Source organism: Acinonyx jubatus, chromosome D4 (genome assembly GCF_027475565.1).
Source record: "Acinonyx jubatus isolate Ajub_Pintada_27869175 chromosome D4, VMU_Ajub_asm_v1.0, whole genome shotgun sequence".
NCBI lineage: Eukaryota > Metazoa > Chordata > Mammalia > Carnivora > Felidae > Acinonyx > Acinonyx jubatus.
The window spans coordinates 14,525,390-14,541,991 of record NC_069391.1 but is presented as its reverse complement, the minus strand read 5'-3'; the positions used below and the strand labels follow the sequence as shown (position 1 = coordinate 14,541,991).

General features: G+C 47.1%; 1 protein-coding gene across 4 annotated transcripts in view; it reads right to left on the bottom strand.

Annotated features, from left to right (window-relative positions):
* CDK5RAP2 (CDK5 regulatory subunit associated protein 2) overlaps window positions 1–16,602 on the bottom strand; it is a 173,538-nt gene that overhangs the window by 108,978 nt on the left and 47,958 nt on the right. For 2 of the 4 annotated variants that reach the window (XM_027034963.2, XM_053204708.1), the window contains 4 exons: window positions 16,211–16,264; window positions 15,231–15,350; window positions 12,777–12,869; window positions 4,501–4,719 (listed from right to left, as the gene is read on the bottom strand). In XM_027034963.2, the coding sequence (XP_026890764.1) occupies window positions 4,501–4,719; window positions 12,777–12,869; window positions 15,231–15,350; window positions 16,211–16,264 (486 nt within the window). The remainder of the gene's footprint in view (window positions 1–4,500; window positions 4,720–12,776; window positions 12,870–15,230; window positions 15,351–16,210; window positions 16,265–16,602) is intronic. The other 2 variants (XM_053204709.1, XM_053204707.1) reach the window with 2 other exon arrangements.

Here is a 16,602-nt window from a genome sequence, read left to right as displayed (position 1 = left end):
GCACTGACATGGCCCTGCACAGAACTGTTTCTACTGAACAGCATAGTGTCAAAGACCCTATCCTGCTCGAGAACTCCAGAAACCCACCAGAGGCAATACCACTCCCAGGCCTGAGTCCCAGCAGAAGCCGTGCTCTTATCTCAATGTGTTCATCTTCAGACACTGAAGACCTTGTACCCGAATTTCCCTTTTTTTTTTTTTTTTTTTCCCGAATTTCCCTTTTTACTTTCGCTGCCAGGAGCTGCCGGCTGAATTTTAAGCCCCACCTTTGGTACCGTCACAGGTATCGCGACGTGCATTTCTCCTCACTCTGCTTCCATTTTACTACTCCCCCTGTTCGTTCCTTGACCTTAACGCCTTTATCTGTATCTTTGATCTCATTTTTATGACTCTCCGTAAACCTCTGAAAATGTTTTTGAAACACCAAAGGGAATAAATCACAATTTTTAAAGCTCCAAATAATACTTCAGAATACTTCAAACAGGGCATTCCTGTTTTGTGTCCCCAAATACACCATCCGCTCTCATACCCCTGTGCCTCGGCCCTCTCTACAAAACCCTCCCTTGCCTATCTATTAACCTTTGTTTAACTCCAACTTCAGAACCAGTTCACAAGTCGCTTTCCCCAAGAGCCTTCTCTGATCCTGCGAGCCGCTTCCCTGCCCTGTGCTCCCGCGGGACTTTGTTCATACCACTGTCGTGGAAGTGTCCCCACGCCCAGCCGAGGGTCTGCACAGTGTTCAATGTGGCCGAACGCACGGATGGATTCCTCTCCTTTGCCAGGGCAGAAACAGAGGCCCCTACAAGGTCTGCTTATTTGTTGGTTTGTTTCAATCCGGAAGCAACAGCAGTAGCAGCTGGTGAGTGAATCTAGTTCATTAAAGAGCCTGTTAGAGAACAAGCAGACAAGACACGCCGGGGCCGGCAGGTCCTGCTCTACGTCTGCATTGAACACCCCCTTCATGCTCCCCGGACTCTCAACAAGCCAGCGCCCTGATGTCCAGTGTAAAACGTTCACAGGAGACGGACACGGCCGAATTCTTCAGCCGTAACCAGAAGGTAAGCAGAGATACCACTGTGACGCAATACATACACAAAAGGAAAGAATCCATGGCCACATCACCTCGCCGGAAACACACATATGACCTGATGCAGAAAAGGAGTCAAGGCGAGATGCTAGAAAGCTCGGGGTCACGGCCACGTTCGCCTGAGGTAAGCGTTTAGCGTGCACTGTGGTTGTTCAGGTCTGAAGCAAAGCAGCCCTCTTCTCTGGGTAACTGCCCAGCCCTCCCAAGCACGTGCCTCTGAGGAGGCCGTCCGTGACGGGACTCACACGCACACGCGCATGCACACGTACACACCGCTGACAAAGAACGGGCACGTGACCCACGCTGGTCTGGGCCTCTCCATACCTCACCCCTCCGGCCATCCTGACAGGGAGACAGCGGGGGCAACGGAGTGGGAGAGTCCTCCTCCCTCTTATGTAATAAACCGGGACTATGTGAGCCCAGCAGGAGGGCAATGATGGTCCAACCACCTGGAACTGGAGGATGCAGCCGTGAGAGGAAGAAGCCGGCTCTCAGGGACCAAGATCCGGTCCCCACAGTGTGCCAGGGTCTCTGTCCCTCCAGCACTTTAGTTATTACACAAGGCAAGAATTCCCTCTTTTTGCCTAAGTCAGCTCAAGCTGGATTTCAGTCACGGCAGAAAAACCCCTCCCACCCCCAGGATGCTCAACCCCAATCCCTCCTCTCACTGTCCCCCTCCCCTTCCTTTCGTCACCAAGCACTCCCCGCCTCCCCGCACAGATGTGCAGGTGCTACACAGGAATATATCTGCTTACCAACAGCAGCCCAAAATTCTTTCAGAAGCACCAAGGTGTACCTGAGTAAGTGCTTTACGGAACCACCAAGGTCTGATGGCAGAGGGACAGGTAAATAAATTACAGCATCTCCACCTGATGTAATATCACACAGCCCTTTCAAATGTTTACCAAGAATGGGTTATGAGATTAAAAAATTACTTATTTTATAGAGAGATGTGTGTATGTGTATGCATGTCCCCAATCCAAATTCTACTGAATGAACCTTTTATAATGACAGTGAGGGGTGGAGGGGCTGAGCTACTTTAAACTAAGTGGAAGTTATCCAGTGAAGGAGTAAGAACCATGAACACCGCACCTCTATCTGGCCAGTCTTTGCCTTACCGCACACAACTCAAACCCTACTTCTTCTCGTTCAACTCATGTCACCTCCTCCTAGAAGGTTTCCCGACTACTCCATCCCACGGGGATCTTCTGCACCGACTCCCTGAGCTGCATTAATGAGCCCTGGATTTTAAGCTATTTTGCATTTTATCACAGATAACATTTCCATCTCCCTTTGGAAAAGATGAAACTTTCAGAGACCATGGCTTATATTTCCATCAACATCTAAAGCAGGGACATCTGGTGTTCAAGAACACGTGGGAAACGCTTCTTTTAACAACATGCAGTAAACTGGTATACTCCAAGGTCGCCGGTGGCAGCATAAACTGGGCCAGCCCTTTGGACAAATGATTTGGCAACATGATTAACTAGCATAAAATGTTGGTAGCATCTGACCTAGTAAAACTCACTCAAATCCTAGGAATTTTAAGGGAAAACACCTTTACGCCCAAAGACGGTTATAGTGGCATCATTTAAACAACCAACACGGCGACGGAACAGGAAATGATTATGGAAAGCATGTGAAATCTGTTCAGTGAAGAGTATGCATCATTCCACACGGTCACTCTGGGCCCCACACAGTATGGGAAGATGCCCATGATAAAGTAAGGGATCAAAGGACCCAGAGCGGTACCCAGCTGCACCAAGGTCTGAAGGGTGACACTGAAAACCAAAAAGTTACTGTGTCAGGCTGGTGGAACTGTAGGTGACGTTTTCTTTTTCTAAATTTCCATTACTGTTCCCTTGATGTTCATTAATATTTGTGTTAAAATACACAAACATTCGTATTTCAATTCTCTTGTCAGTGTTCACGTTAGGATTTCAAAGCAGGGGATCCGGATGTCCGTGCCCACAGCAGCCACTGGAGAACTCAACTGTAGCACCTGTGGGCTCCCCTGTGAGACTGCCATTCTAATGACTGCCCACGCGAGGTCCTGTGCCTGGCCGGGGTTCCTGTGCAGGTTATTCATTTGACCAGAGTGTCAATGATCACTCAGACTCAGACCCTATCCCACCCAACTGCACCCAGGCGACGCATCTGGATGTGACTCTCAACACGCTGAATACTTAAGTTGAAACGTAACAAATTTTCGGGCACCTGGGTGGCTCAGTCGGTTAAGCGTCTCACTCTTGATCTCGACTCACGTCATGATCTCACAGTTCGTGGGTTCAAGCCCTGCATCGGGCTCTGTGCTGACAGCTCAGAGCCTGCTTTGGATTCCCTCTCTCTCTCTCTCTCTCTGCCCCTCCCCCGCTCCCCCGCTTGCTCTCTCTCTCAAAAATAAATAAACTTTAAAAAACATATAATAGAAATCTTCAAAGATAAACTACTTTATGCCTGCCAAATTCAGAATTTTTTATTTTAAATTATATTTATTTTTAAATTTTTTTAATGCTTATTTTTTTGAAAAAGAGACAGAGCATGAGCAGGGATGGGGCAGAGAGAAGGAAACACAGAATCCGAAGCAGACTCCAGGCTCTGAGCTGTCAGCACAGAGCCCAACGCGGGGCTCAAACTCGTGAACCATGAGATCACGACCTGAGCCAAAGTCAGCCACTTAACCGACTGAGCCACCCAAGTGCCCCCCGAGAGAATTTTTTAAATGCTAGCATCCAGTGCTGAATAAATACATAGTCTTTAAAAAAGGATCACTCTAACACACAGAAATCGGACATAGTCATTCTGGGAAACAATTTGCATATATCTATAAAATAATGGTAAAAATATTCATACTCTTTGACCCAATAATTATGCCTCTATCAGGAACTAATCAATAGAAAAGTATTTAGATACAAGGATGTTTGCTATTGCATGTTATAAGGCAAAAAAAAAAAAAAGTGTAACAACCTAAATGTCCTACATAAGGGAGTAAATAAACTGCAGCACATCCAAGTGATGAAATATTATCCTCGTACTGAAAAACAAACAAATAAAAACATGTTTCTAAAGAGCACTCATAACATGGCAACGCACCAAAAAGAGAACACCGAAAAAAGCAAAATACAAAACTGCATTTTCAGCCTGACGCCAATCATGTGTGCATGTGACTGAGTGAGCGAGTGAGTGAGTGGGTGAGTGTGTGTGTGTGTGTGTGTGTGTGTGTGAGAGAGAGAGAGAGAGAGAGAGACAGAGACAGAGACAGAGAGACAGGCAGAGTTTCTAGGTGATGAGACGAGGAGTGAAACATTTTCTTTTTTATGTTTTTCAGACTTTTCTACGTCTTCCGCAAAGAAGATCTCCCTGAAGCCAGCAACTGACAAAGAGCCCGGCCCGCCCACGCTGCTGCCGCTCACGTGGATGGTGCGGTCCCCTCTGCTCCTCTCGCGATGGGCCTCCTCCAAGTCCTTCTCCAGTCTCTCTCTCTCCTGCTGTAGGCGGCTCAGCTCCTGGGTCACCTTCCTCACGCTCCTACGCAGTCGGTGGTTCTCCGCGCTCTTGTTGAGGTTTTCTGAGCGCAGCTGCACCAAAAGGGTGGCCTTGTCCAGCAGAGCAGCCCCACAATCCTCAGACCCCTACAAGAGGGAGAGAGGGGAGACGAGCGGGTTTCTGGAGCGCACTAAACAGACTGCCTCGGGGTGGGGGGAGACGAGTTGAGGAAGGAAAAGAAAAAGATGGACATAACCTCCAGGACCCAAAGCACAACTAACATGAAGATTTTGAAACAACACAGAGTAATGATTATGTTACGATGCTGATGTTAAGAGGGGAAAGGCTACAACCGGGTAAAAGTGCTGTGATTTTTTTAAAAGACTGCAAGGAAAAGCACAGAATGCTAACAAAATCTGGATCTGGGTGGGTACATAGAGCTGATTTCTTTCCTTCGCTTCTTTCAAACGTTCTGAGGTTACTGAGAATGTTCCTGTTATAATGGTTTAAAAAAAGAAAAACAACTTCATCGACTTGTTTTTACAAGGTAGGAAATGAAGAGTGCCACATGACAAGCAGAGACAGATTCAAGCCGGCAATGCTCATGGAGCTGAGCCCAGCTCAAACCCAAAGTCATCTGGAGAAACAGAAGTGGTCAGCATGGCAGTCCAGTGGCCACCTTGAGAAGCTGTAAGTTCAGCAAACTGCAAGGGCTACTTGTGTCCAGAACATCCTTACTTCATTAATACACAGGTTAGTAGAAAAGAAAATAGGGGGCCTGGGTGGCTCAGTCGGTTGAGCATCCAGCTCTGGGCTCAGGTCATGATCTCACGGTTTGTGAGTTCGAGCCCCGCGTCGGGCTCTCTGCCGTCAGTGCGGAGCCTCTTTCAGGTCCTCTGCCTCCCTCTCTCTCTGTCCCTTCCCTGCTTGAGGTCGCTCTCTTTCAAAATTTAAATGAACATTTAAAAAAAAAAAAAGGGGGCGCCTGGGTGGCTCAGTCGGTTAAGCGTCCGACTTCGGCTCAGGTCATGATCTCGCGGTCCATGCGTTCAAGCCCCGCGTCGGGCTCTGGGCTGATGGCTCAGAGCCTGGAGCCTGCTTCGGATTCTGTATCTCCCTCTCTCTCTGCCCCTCCCCCGATCATGCTCTGTCTCTCTCTGTCTCAAAAATAAATAAACGTTAAAAAAAAAAAATTTTTTTTTAAAAAAAGAAAGAAAATACATATGGGGTTATCAAGCATTTGAAAACATACTGTAACTCACCAATAATCAAACAGAGCAAATGAAAACAAGGTTTCATTTAACAAGACTGTTTTAATGAGAATATCCAGTGCTGGCAAACTTACTATGAAGCAACACAATTAATATTAACTTTTCAAGAACTGACCGAGCATCCAGCAGCCAAGAAATACACTGGCAGGAATGTAAACTGATGTGACTCCCTATGGACATACTATAGATAACAAGTGTGTGTGTACAGGATAAACATGTTCACACTCATCCCGATGATTCCATTCCCAGGACTCAATCTCACAGGAAGAGTCCAAAATATAGTGTAAGGAAAAGCCTTATGCCCAAAGTCATCCACCACAGATTTACTTTAACAGGAAAAAAATAAGAACCTAAATTGATAACACAGGAATATTCCAAGTCATAATGTTATATAAAAAAAATAGAAGATTAAATTGTGAGTCCTTTAAAAAATAAAATCTATGCAGAGGAGAAAGCAGAAAAAGAAAAACATCAAAATGTTAATAGTGGCTGGGTGATTTCCTGATTCCTTTTTTTTTTTCCCTTCTTTCTGGTCTCCTGAAGGAAAATTTGAAGCATATGTAATACTTACAATCAGGAGAAAATAAACTTTCAGGGTTTTTATTTTTTTTACTGTTTATTTCTTTTTGAGAGAGAGAGAGACAGAGACAGAGAGAGAGAGAGAGAAAGTGGGGGAGGGGCAGAGAGAGAGGGAGACACAGAATCCCAAGCAGGCTCCAGGCTGTGAGCTGTCAGCACAGAGCCCGATGTGGGGCTCGAACTCACAAACCATGAGATCATGACCTGAGCCAAAGTCAGACGCTTAACCGATTGAGCCACCCAGGCGCCCCATAGACTTTTAATTTTTTTAATCTGCTCTTTGGATTAGACTAGGGCTCACGATGACGAGCTGTCAAGGGCTGTCAAGGCCACAACGCAGACTGTGGAGTAAAAGTAGTGGCCCAGCTTCTTGGCCTTCCCAGGAAACACTGCTAGTTAAGCCCTAGTTGTTAGGAGAGGTGGGTGGGCTGCAACCACAGTTCATCAGGGAGAGGCGGGGCTGTGCTGGTCCTGGGCCCCCACGGCCTAACCATCTGCTCCAATGCTTCCCCGCTGCTATTCAGGACCCAGCAACAGAGACTGAGGGGGAGCCCCATTCACATTTCAAAGTGGGTTTTATAGAGGTTCTATTTCACTTTCCTTTAAAGTTAAAATTTTTAAAAAGAGTGGGAAACCTAGGTCACAAGACACCCCACCCCCCCAAAAAAAAGTATTAGCGGGGGATGCCTGGGTGGCTCAGTCAGTTAAGCATCCAACTCTTGATTTCGGCTCAGGTCACGATCTCACCATTTCATGAGTTCAAGCTCCGAGTCAGGCTCTGCGTTGGCAGTGCAGAGGATGCTTGGTATTCTCTCTCTCTCCTTCTCTCTCTGCCCCTCCCCAACTTGTGCTGTCTCTGTCTCTCTCAAAATAAATAAACTTTAAAATAAAGTATTGGGGGGGGGGCACCTGGGTGGCTCAGTCAGCTGAGCGTCTGACTTCAGCTCAGGTCATGATCTCACGGTCCGTGAGTTGGAGCCCCACGTCGGGCTCTGTGCTGACAGCTTAGAGCCTAGAGCCTGCTTCGGATTCTGTGTCTCCCTCTCTCTGCCCTTCCCCCACCCGTGCTCTGTCTCTCTCTCTCTCCCTGTCAAAAATAAATAAACTTTAAAGAAAAAAAAATTATTGGGGATAATGCTTATTTAAATAAATACAAAAAACAAAAGAAGATAAAGAATGATGGGAAAAACATTTAAAGTGAACAATCTTCAGTTACCTTTTATTAAGCACTGATTACACATGAGGAACTAATCCAGGCACTTTTGAACACATCATACTCTATTTCTCATATCAACCCTATAAAGTACATATTAAGTAATGTTCCCATCTAAGTAACTCAGGCTCAGAACTGTTATCAGACCTGTCATCAGACCATAAAATGATTACATCTGGGATTCAAATGATTCCTAGGTCTGTGTTCTTTCCACAGCACTATACTGCCCTGCCCATTCCAGTCCAGATTCCAATTAATACCGATAAACTAGCAAGAATTAAAACAAGAAGACTGAATTCAAGGAGGGGAAGGTTAGAGACAGGAATGCTAATTAGAAGCTTGTTAAACACAGGCCAGCAATGTTGATGACTAAAATAACAGTTATTATAGGGGCACCTGGCTGGCTCAGTTGGTTGAGTGTCCAACTCTTGATTTTGGATCAGGTCATGATCTCAGGATAATGGGATTGAGCCCTGCGTCAGGCTCCTCGTTGAGTGTGGAACCTGCTTAAGATTCTTTCTCTCTCTCTCTCTCTCTCTCTCTCTCTCTCCCTCTCTTCCTCCCTCCCTCCCTCCCTCCCTCTCCCCCTACCAGTAATGCTCTCTTGCTCTCTCTCTCTCAAAAAAAAAAAGATTAATAGTTATTATAGAGTGATGGACATTCTGTGTCCAAATGATAACAGAGCCTCTTTAAAAAATTCAAATCCATACTCCCATAATAAAGATACTTTTCATGTTCAATTTTGCTTAAATGGCCCTTTGAGACACTTTTGAAGAGTTTTTTTTTTAGCTTTTTCTGCATGACACCCTGCTTTCTGAATTCAATGCCATCAGTCAGTGCTTAACGCAGGTGGCAAACATTTGGCACGATGAGACAGACATAGTCAGAAACTAGAGGCCAAGTATCATATTAGACAAATCACACTTCCCGCCCGGCAGAAACATGATGAGTTTAATAAAGAGACAGTCACAGAGCCCAGAGTTCAAAGACCAGCTCTAGCTCTATGACTTGGAAGAAGTTTCCTGAAGTTCAGTTTCCTCATCTGTGAAATCTCGATTTCACAGGGTTGTTGTGAGGGTTAAATACGATAAAGTATTGCTTCCGTGAGTGCAAGATAAATAAATCCAGTTCCCCTCTGCCAGCACCTACTCCACTGTTATTTCATTCCCAATCAAGAGATAATATGGAGAATTTCCTCCAAATGAAGAGCTATTTGCAGAATACCATTAGCGGAATTTGAAGAACTGACCAAAGTCACTACCATATTTTTGTGCCAGATTATACCACCCACCTTAAGGATGCATTAACATTTACTGAGTTACTACTTGCGCCCAGATACACTTTCTTGTGTAATCCTTGTAAGGATTATGTGACCTAAGTGTGATGATCCGGATTTTACGATGGGTAAGCAGGCTGGTAGAGCTCAAATATCTCACCCGAGGCTACGGACGTCGTGAAGAACAGAGACAAGGTTCAAACTCACGTCCTACCCCACGTTCGCCCCAGTAAAAATAATACGGTGCATACGTACAGCAGACTACACGCAACTGTTTAAAAAGGTAGTTTAAAAAGCATAGGAATAAACACACGAGTGCACGTCAAACTGCTGACATCTGAACAAGGTCCATACGTTGCACCGATGTCAGTGTCCTGGCTTCAATACTGTTACTAAAGTTATGGAAGACATCACCTTTGGGAGAACCAGATAGAGTATAGAGAAATGTACTGTACATAAGTCTACAATGATTTATATACATATACACACAAATATATGATAATATATAAAAATACATACAAATGTATGATAGGAATATTAAATAAAAAAAGATTCTAGAACAAAATATGTATTATCATCCTGTCCGCTTTTTCAAAGGTTGTATGTATGTATATATGTATAAATACACATTGAAAGAGTCAAGGTATTAGTACTGAACATCTTTGGACATGAGTTTACTGATGACATCTATTAACCTCTTTCCACTCTTTTAAGTATTTTACAATATGCAATTTTACTTTTCTAGCTAAGCGGGGCAGGGAGGGAAAAAATGCTACAGGTAGGCCCCACTTCTCAAACGTTCGCATTACACCACTTTGCTTTTACAAAAGACCTACAACGGAACCTGTTCTCGCTAACTAAAAGAAATCCAAAGAGGATTTGCACTTCTATGACAAAAGGCACCAAGTCAAAGTCAGAGATCCAGAGAGCAATCTGGTGGCCGCCAGAAGAGAGAGGGGTGGAGGGATGGGCAAAATAGGAGAATGGGATTAACCAAAGGTACAAACTTGAAGTTATAAAATGGGTCACAAGGATGTAATGTGCAGCACAGGGAATACAGTTAATAATGCTGTAACAACCCTGTGTGGTGACAGATGGTAGCTAGATTTATCGTTGATCACTTCGTAATACATATCAACATCGAATCGCTCTGTTTTACACCTGAAACTAATATTGCGCGTCAACTAGGCTTCAGTAAGAAAAAAATTTTTTAATAAAAATGGCATTCGGCGTTGGTTTTGCAGCGAGCCATCCTAGCGGCAGCATGCGCCCAGAGCAGTGAGCGCGGCCCCGCCAAGCCCCTTCCCTGAGAACTACACCGCGCATGTCGGGCCACCATAGCTCTGAAGAGCGTCTTGTGAGCACCTGTGCTTTATCTCGATCTATCCTTTATATCTGTTAGCAAGATGTGCCCTTGGATGTCAGGAAAGCCTAAAAAAGAGAGGTTGTTTTTCGTGTCTGAGAATGCTCAAAATTTTTCCATGTAAATTACTGGTAATTGCTTCTTTGTTTTATGCCACGCTGGCTTCCGAAGATTTCACGGGAAAGCTCTACTTTTCGGCAGCAGGGGAAACCTGCATTCCAAATGCGAAAATATGTGTTTCTGGTGGGTCTGGAGGTAGCACCACGCAGCCCACGCTGTAACCTGGCCAGAGTCACACCCGTGATTAGAATCCACATCTGTGCATCGTGGCAACCACTCCAAGAATTCGAATATCACTGCTGTCGTTTCAACGTGGGACCTAATGCCAACCCTGTGAACCCGGGCTATTCTACTCATGCTGCAAATCATGAGTAGTTCTAATTACACGGCATCCCCAAAAGGTCCCAATATGTGAAAGAAAATGCATTTTCAAGTGTCTGTGCAACATTCAAACTCCGTCGACCTCATAATGAAACAGCCCACATAAGCATACTACGCGCCTTTACTCACACACATACAATCAGAACAGCAGCAAGGACACAGATTTTGGAGCCAGACTTGAGTTCAAGTCCTGACAACCTGCCAAGCCAGCAAACCTACTCCTTCCATGGGTAAGGATGCAAGGAACAGCAAGCAGGCACTGAGAATCAGAGCACTTTCAACAGTGTGTGACGTCTGTATCTTGCAAGACAAGAAACCCGGCCAACACCGTAAGTGACAAGACCCCCAAAATCACTGAGAGTCCTTCGATTAGGACAGAGATTTATTAAACTAGTAAATGTATGTGATAAATCTGGGTAACATTTGTTTTTAATTTTTTTTTCACTAAGTTTATTATTTTGAGGCAGAGTGAGCATGAGCAGGGGAGGAGCAGAGAGAAAGGGAGGGAGAGAATCAGAAGCAGGCTCCGCGCACTGTCACATGGAGCCCGGCCTGGAGCTCAATCTCATGAACCGCAAGATCATGACCTGAGCTGAAATCAAGAGTCCACTGCTTAAGCAACTGAGCCACTCAGGCACCCCAACCTGGGGACCATTTAAATGTATAAGATGACTTTCTTTCCTTCAAGACCCAACATAACAAGTAAAATATCACAATGATTATAAGGATGTCTGTCTGGTCCCTCTGCTTGTCAACTGCCGACATAGTTTTTTTTTTTTTTTCCTCAAGCAGTGGGAAATATCACTGGTTTCTCTAAGAATTCAGCTTTTAAAACTCGTCATTTTCCAAAGTTGGGGGGGTTGGGGGGACCTCAGTGTAAAGTATAGTCTTGGCTCCATCTCATGAAGCAAATGTTGGGAGAAGGCAAATCTGAGATTCCAAAGGCAGAGATATGCCTATGCTTCTCATGCACCATGATTTAAACCAAATTACCTCAATTATTCTTACCTGTGAACCAGAACTCTGCAAAAGATAAGAATGTGGGATATGAATCTGAGGGATCAGACAGTCTTAAATTAGATTTGATTTCTAACTTCTACATTATAACCAAAACTAACGTGGGGGGAGAGGTGGCAGGGAGAGCTCTAGGCAGTGTGGTCTCTAATGACTCGTTATTAGTAACAGGGATACACTGTAGAGGGAAATTAGAAACATGGGAAGAAAATATTAAAATAATGGAAAACACAGAACTAAAATCAGCCAGAAAGAGGGAACATCAAGGAGGCGGCCTGCAGGAGTCGTTAGAGTGCAATGTTGGGAGAAAAAAAGGAGAAAAGGCAGGTTAAGTCATCAAGATACGGAAGTGATACCTCGCAGAGAGCGGTTGGACTAAAGAAGCCAGGTGAGGGGACGGGGGTTGGGGGCGGGCGGTGGTAAAGCACAGGCTTGGGGGTGAGCCTGGCTCTGGGGCAAATCCTAGCTCTCTCAGTCCCCTCTTCTGTGACCCGATGCAGGGTACTTCACTCTCTGAACATGGATATTAACAGTGCCTACTGCACGATCTGCTGTCCAGATCCCTTGAGCTAATCCAGAGAGAGCACTTAGCACAGTGCATGGCACATAGTATGTGTTCAGTAAATCCCTGCTGTTACTATTAGCAATTACTACATTTAAATCCCGGCCCTGCCACTTGCGAACTGCATGACAGTGAATAAGCTGCACACCCTCCCTGAGCTTCAAAAACCCCACAGATACAGCGGGATGATGACGGCCGTCCCCGCAAGATTGTGAAGGTCAGTTGAGGTAACCACACATCTGGCACAGTCTACCACTGGCACGAGTAATCTCGGCAGTCCTCGCTGCAGGGGTGGCTGCTGTCATACTGAGGAGGGGGCCGGAGAGGCCTCCAGAGCTGGCAAAGGACACCCTTCGATTAGACTGAGAACTCCATTTCTAAAGGCCACTGGGTGTTCTCCCTGGTTCCTTTCAGCTGCAAAGTGCTGACCTCCCCGGGAGTAAGGACCGGGCAGACGGCTGCTTCAACCAAAGCGAACACTTACCTGCAATTTCTGTGTCTCCGCTTTCGGGGGCACCTCTGTGGCTTCGGCAAAGGCAGCACTGAGCTCTTGGATTTCAGCGTTAAGGTCTCCCACCTGGGTAAGAACAACAGCAGCCGAGTGTGCACCCGGACTCTCCTCTCTGTGCACAACTCAAGCGCTCTCCCTGCTGAACTTCTCATCAAGGGCTTCGTAGTTAGGGAAGACGTGAAGTCAGAAAGGGGGCGACTTCCACTTTGGCCGCTGAAGAGCTGGATAACCTCAGGCAAGGTACTTAATCTCTCTGAGACTCAACTCCCACAGCTCGAAAATGAGGACACCACGACTCACCCACCTCTGGCATCGTTGGGCTAAATGAAGTGACGGGTTCTGGCGCTAAAACCACACCCGGCTGAGGCGAAGCACTACTCTCATCGGCGTCCACAGAGATGACCCAGCCAACGATCTGGCCTGGCCATTCCCACGATCTCGCATCCTCTAGTGACCTTCTCCCGTACCCCGGTCAGCAGTGACTCCCGTGGCCACACGCCGGACTTCACCGGCACCCAGAACTGCCCCTCCGCCGGTCCCACTCCACGCTGAAGGTCTCCAACTCCGGCGGGGCCCGAACTCCCATGTTACGCAATGACATAAGCTAGAACTACTGCTATCAGGAGCCAAAGCTCCGCCATGCCTCACACCGGCAATCCCTCAAACTCTGCCCCGGTTACCTTCCTCAGCGCTACACTTTCCTGGGTAGCTCCACACTCCTGGCTCCTTCGTGCATTTCTCTCCCCGTCCCTGAAACTCTGATGTCCCCCGTGGCCCCGTCCTCAGCCTCGTCCTCTGCCTGCCACACGCTCCCTGGACAGGGAGGCCCGCTCTTAGAGTCTGAACTCACACCTGAGCTCTCTCCAAGCTTGAGACCTGCACGCCTGCCTGCCGCCTGGACGCGCCACCCTGACGGTCCACGAGCTCCTCAAAGTCAACGCTCTCTGAACAGATGCGTCACCTCCATCGCCACACGCACCTTGCCATCACAGGCCGTTTTCTCTGCTGTCCACTGAATTGGTGGCACCTCCATACCCCAGTCAGGCCACCCGGACACCCGGAAGTCATCCTCCACTGCCCCTTCTCTCGAGTCCTACACCTCTGCAGCAAACTTCCCCAGATCCACCTCTACTCTCTAATTATTCCTGGCTATTTCTGGTCTCATTTCCCAAATAAGCCCTGCCCTCCCACTCCTACTTAGCGGTGGCCACTGCTCTAGCTCAGTCTTTCTAGGCTCTCGCCTCTGCTACCGGCCTCCCTGCCTCCATCCTCTCCCTCCCGCAATTCTCCCTCCAGATACAGGCTGAGACCCCGCCAAAGTGCAAACGTGGCCACCCCCCTCCTTTTAGGAGCCTGCAGCCCCAAACGACTACTTGCGCCCCCACCGGCTGGCCCCATGCGACCTCACAGCTCCTCCTTGGCCTCACTTCAGTCCTGCACCTGGTGCGCTGACCACCTCGAAATGCCTTTGGTTCCACAAACCCCCATCAGGCTCTTTCCTAACCTACTGCCTTAACCAACGTTCTCCCCTCTGCCTTCCCTTCCAGCCCAACTGCTATTCATCCTGCGAGATATGACTCAGACACCTTCTCCTCCAAGCACCATTCCCCACATACACACCCGAATCGGGGCCAGGCCCCCCGCCCTCCACTTGCACGGCGCCCCCTCTCCCCCACACGGCCCTCAATCACCACACCTTTGCCCTGTGTTTCGCCCTCACCAGACCTGAGAGCACAGCTGGGTTTTCTTCTCTGTATCTGTGCCTGGCTCAGTTACTGAGAAACAGCAGACTGCTATACGAACAATAATTAGGGAATAATAATATTATGGCACAGAACCATCACTGGCCGCAACCTTGGATCCCAAAGGCAACGACCCAGGGAGCTAACTGTTCACGGTCATGGCCTCGCCTCCCAAGTCCTTCATCTCAACCTTGCCATCTTCCTAAACGACTGGGCATTATCCAACAGGGTGGCCATGGGCCACCTACCTGTGTGGCTGGACACTTGAAATCTGGTCAGTCTGGAACGAGACGTGCTACAAGCACACACGGGCTTCAGAGATGGCATTAAGACCAAAAAGACGTTAATAGCTCATTACTACTCCTGTTTTATTGATTACATGCTGAAATGATGGATGTATTATCGAAGTTAATTTCACTTGTTTCTTTTTACTTCTTTTAACGTAGCTCCTAGAAAATTCCAATGTCCCCACGTGACTCACACAGTATGTTTATTGGATAGCACTAAATCGGACACTCCAAAAAAGTTTCAAGTGGACTAAAGGACCCTTTCCGCACTTCCTATGCTCATCCCAGCTGTCTTATACACTTTTCCCCCAAAGCTAAACGTGCAGGGACACGACAGGCCAGCCACAGAAGCTAATAAAGAAAAATCTCGCTTTGAGTGTATCAGACATACCACATACCTCTTTTTCCTTTGACTTTAATGCCATGGTTAGACCCTGAATGGCTTTGTCCCTCTTTAAACTATTTTTCTTTTCTGTAGCAATCTCTCTTTCCTTCTCTCGCAGGTCCTCCTGAAGTGCCTAAATTAGATTAGAAAAAGATTCACTAAGTTGATGCGTTCCAACCAAAATGCACTGTAAATATATCTGTGAGAGCACACTCAAACGCAGTTATTCTATCTTATTCCTGTCACCCCGTGATTAATGTTCCCAAGTAGAGCTGAACGCAGTGGCGGCAGCTCCCAGTTACGCTGTTAGCGCTCACGGCAACAGGGCCGGGCAACAAGAAGGGGATCAGATCAGTTAAGACGATGACAGCTACTCCTGTGGGAAGGACTCCAATGCCTTCTGGAATTTGAATGCAGTCACATCAGAGGCTTTGAAACCGTACCAGGTTATTTGGGGGAAATAACAGATCATTAATTTCATTCCTTAATGCTACAAAAGCCAGCAGAGAATTTGGTTTGATGGAGACTGAACATATACATTTCCGGTCTGAGTTCATCTGTAAAGATAATCACACTGCCTCCCTCCCGGGCCATTGCGAGGATCAAATGAGATAATGGACGGAGAGCACTTTCTAAGCTGGCAGGCGCCTTATAAATGCCGGCCGCTGTGAGCGGGGGACCCAGAGCGATGGTTTTGGAACCACACTGGCAGGCCCAGATCCCCGCGAGACCTCTTCCAAGCTACACGATCTTGGGACAGGGCCCTCCCCTCGCTGAGCCTCACGTGCCCCATCTGCACAATGGGAATGCCTACTTCACAGAATCACTGCCAAGACGGAGAAACCTTCTCTGAAGTACCGAAAGCCTGACTGGCACACGCCGGCATTCCATGAGTGACAGCTGCTGTCACGCCCAACTGTCTACTGCACTCAGAATAAAGCAAAGAGGCAAGGATAAATCTTCAATACGTTTTTAAAAATTTTATCAACATACCTGGATCGTCTCTTCAAAGCGCTGTCTCTCCTTCTGGAGCTCCATTTGTACAGCCTAAGAAAAGGCATTAATTGGCACCTGGAAGGGACTCCCAATACAACAGCTTCCCCAGAACAATTAGAACGAGCATCTCATTTCCGGACTTTTCCGCACTGCCGTGGAAGGCACGAAAATAAGTGCCCATTCCTCTCTGTCTCACCTGGAGTCCCACCCGAGTGAAGAGAAACAGAAAAACAAGCAACCCACACGGATGGATCGCCAGCCCCACAGAGAGTCAACCACGGGGCCGCCGACAACGAAAAGGGCAGCTAAAGAAAGGGCCCAGGGTTAAAAAGAGGAGCAGCAGGGGCACCTGGGTGGCTCAGTCGGTTGAGCGTCCGACTTCGGCTCAG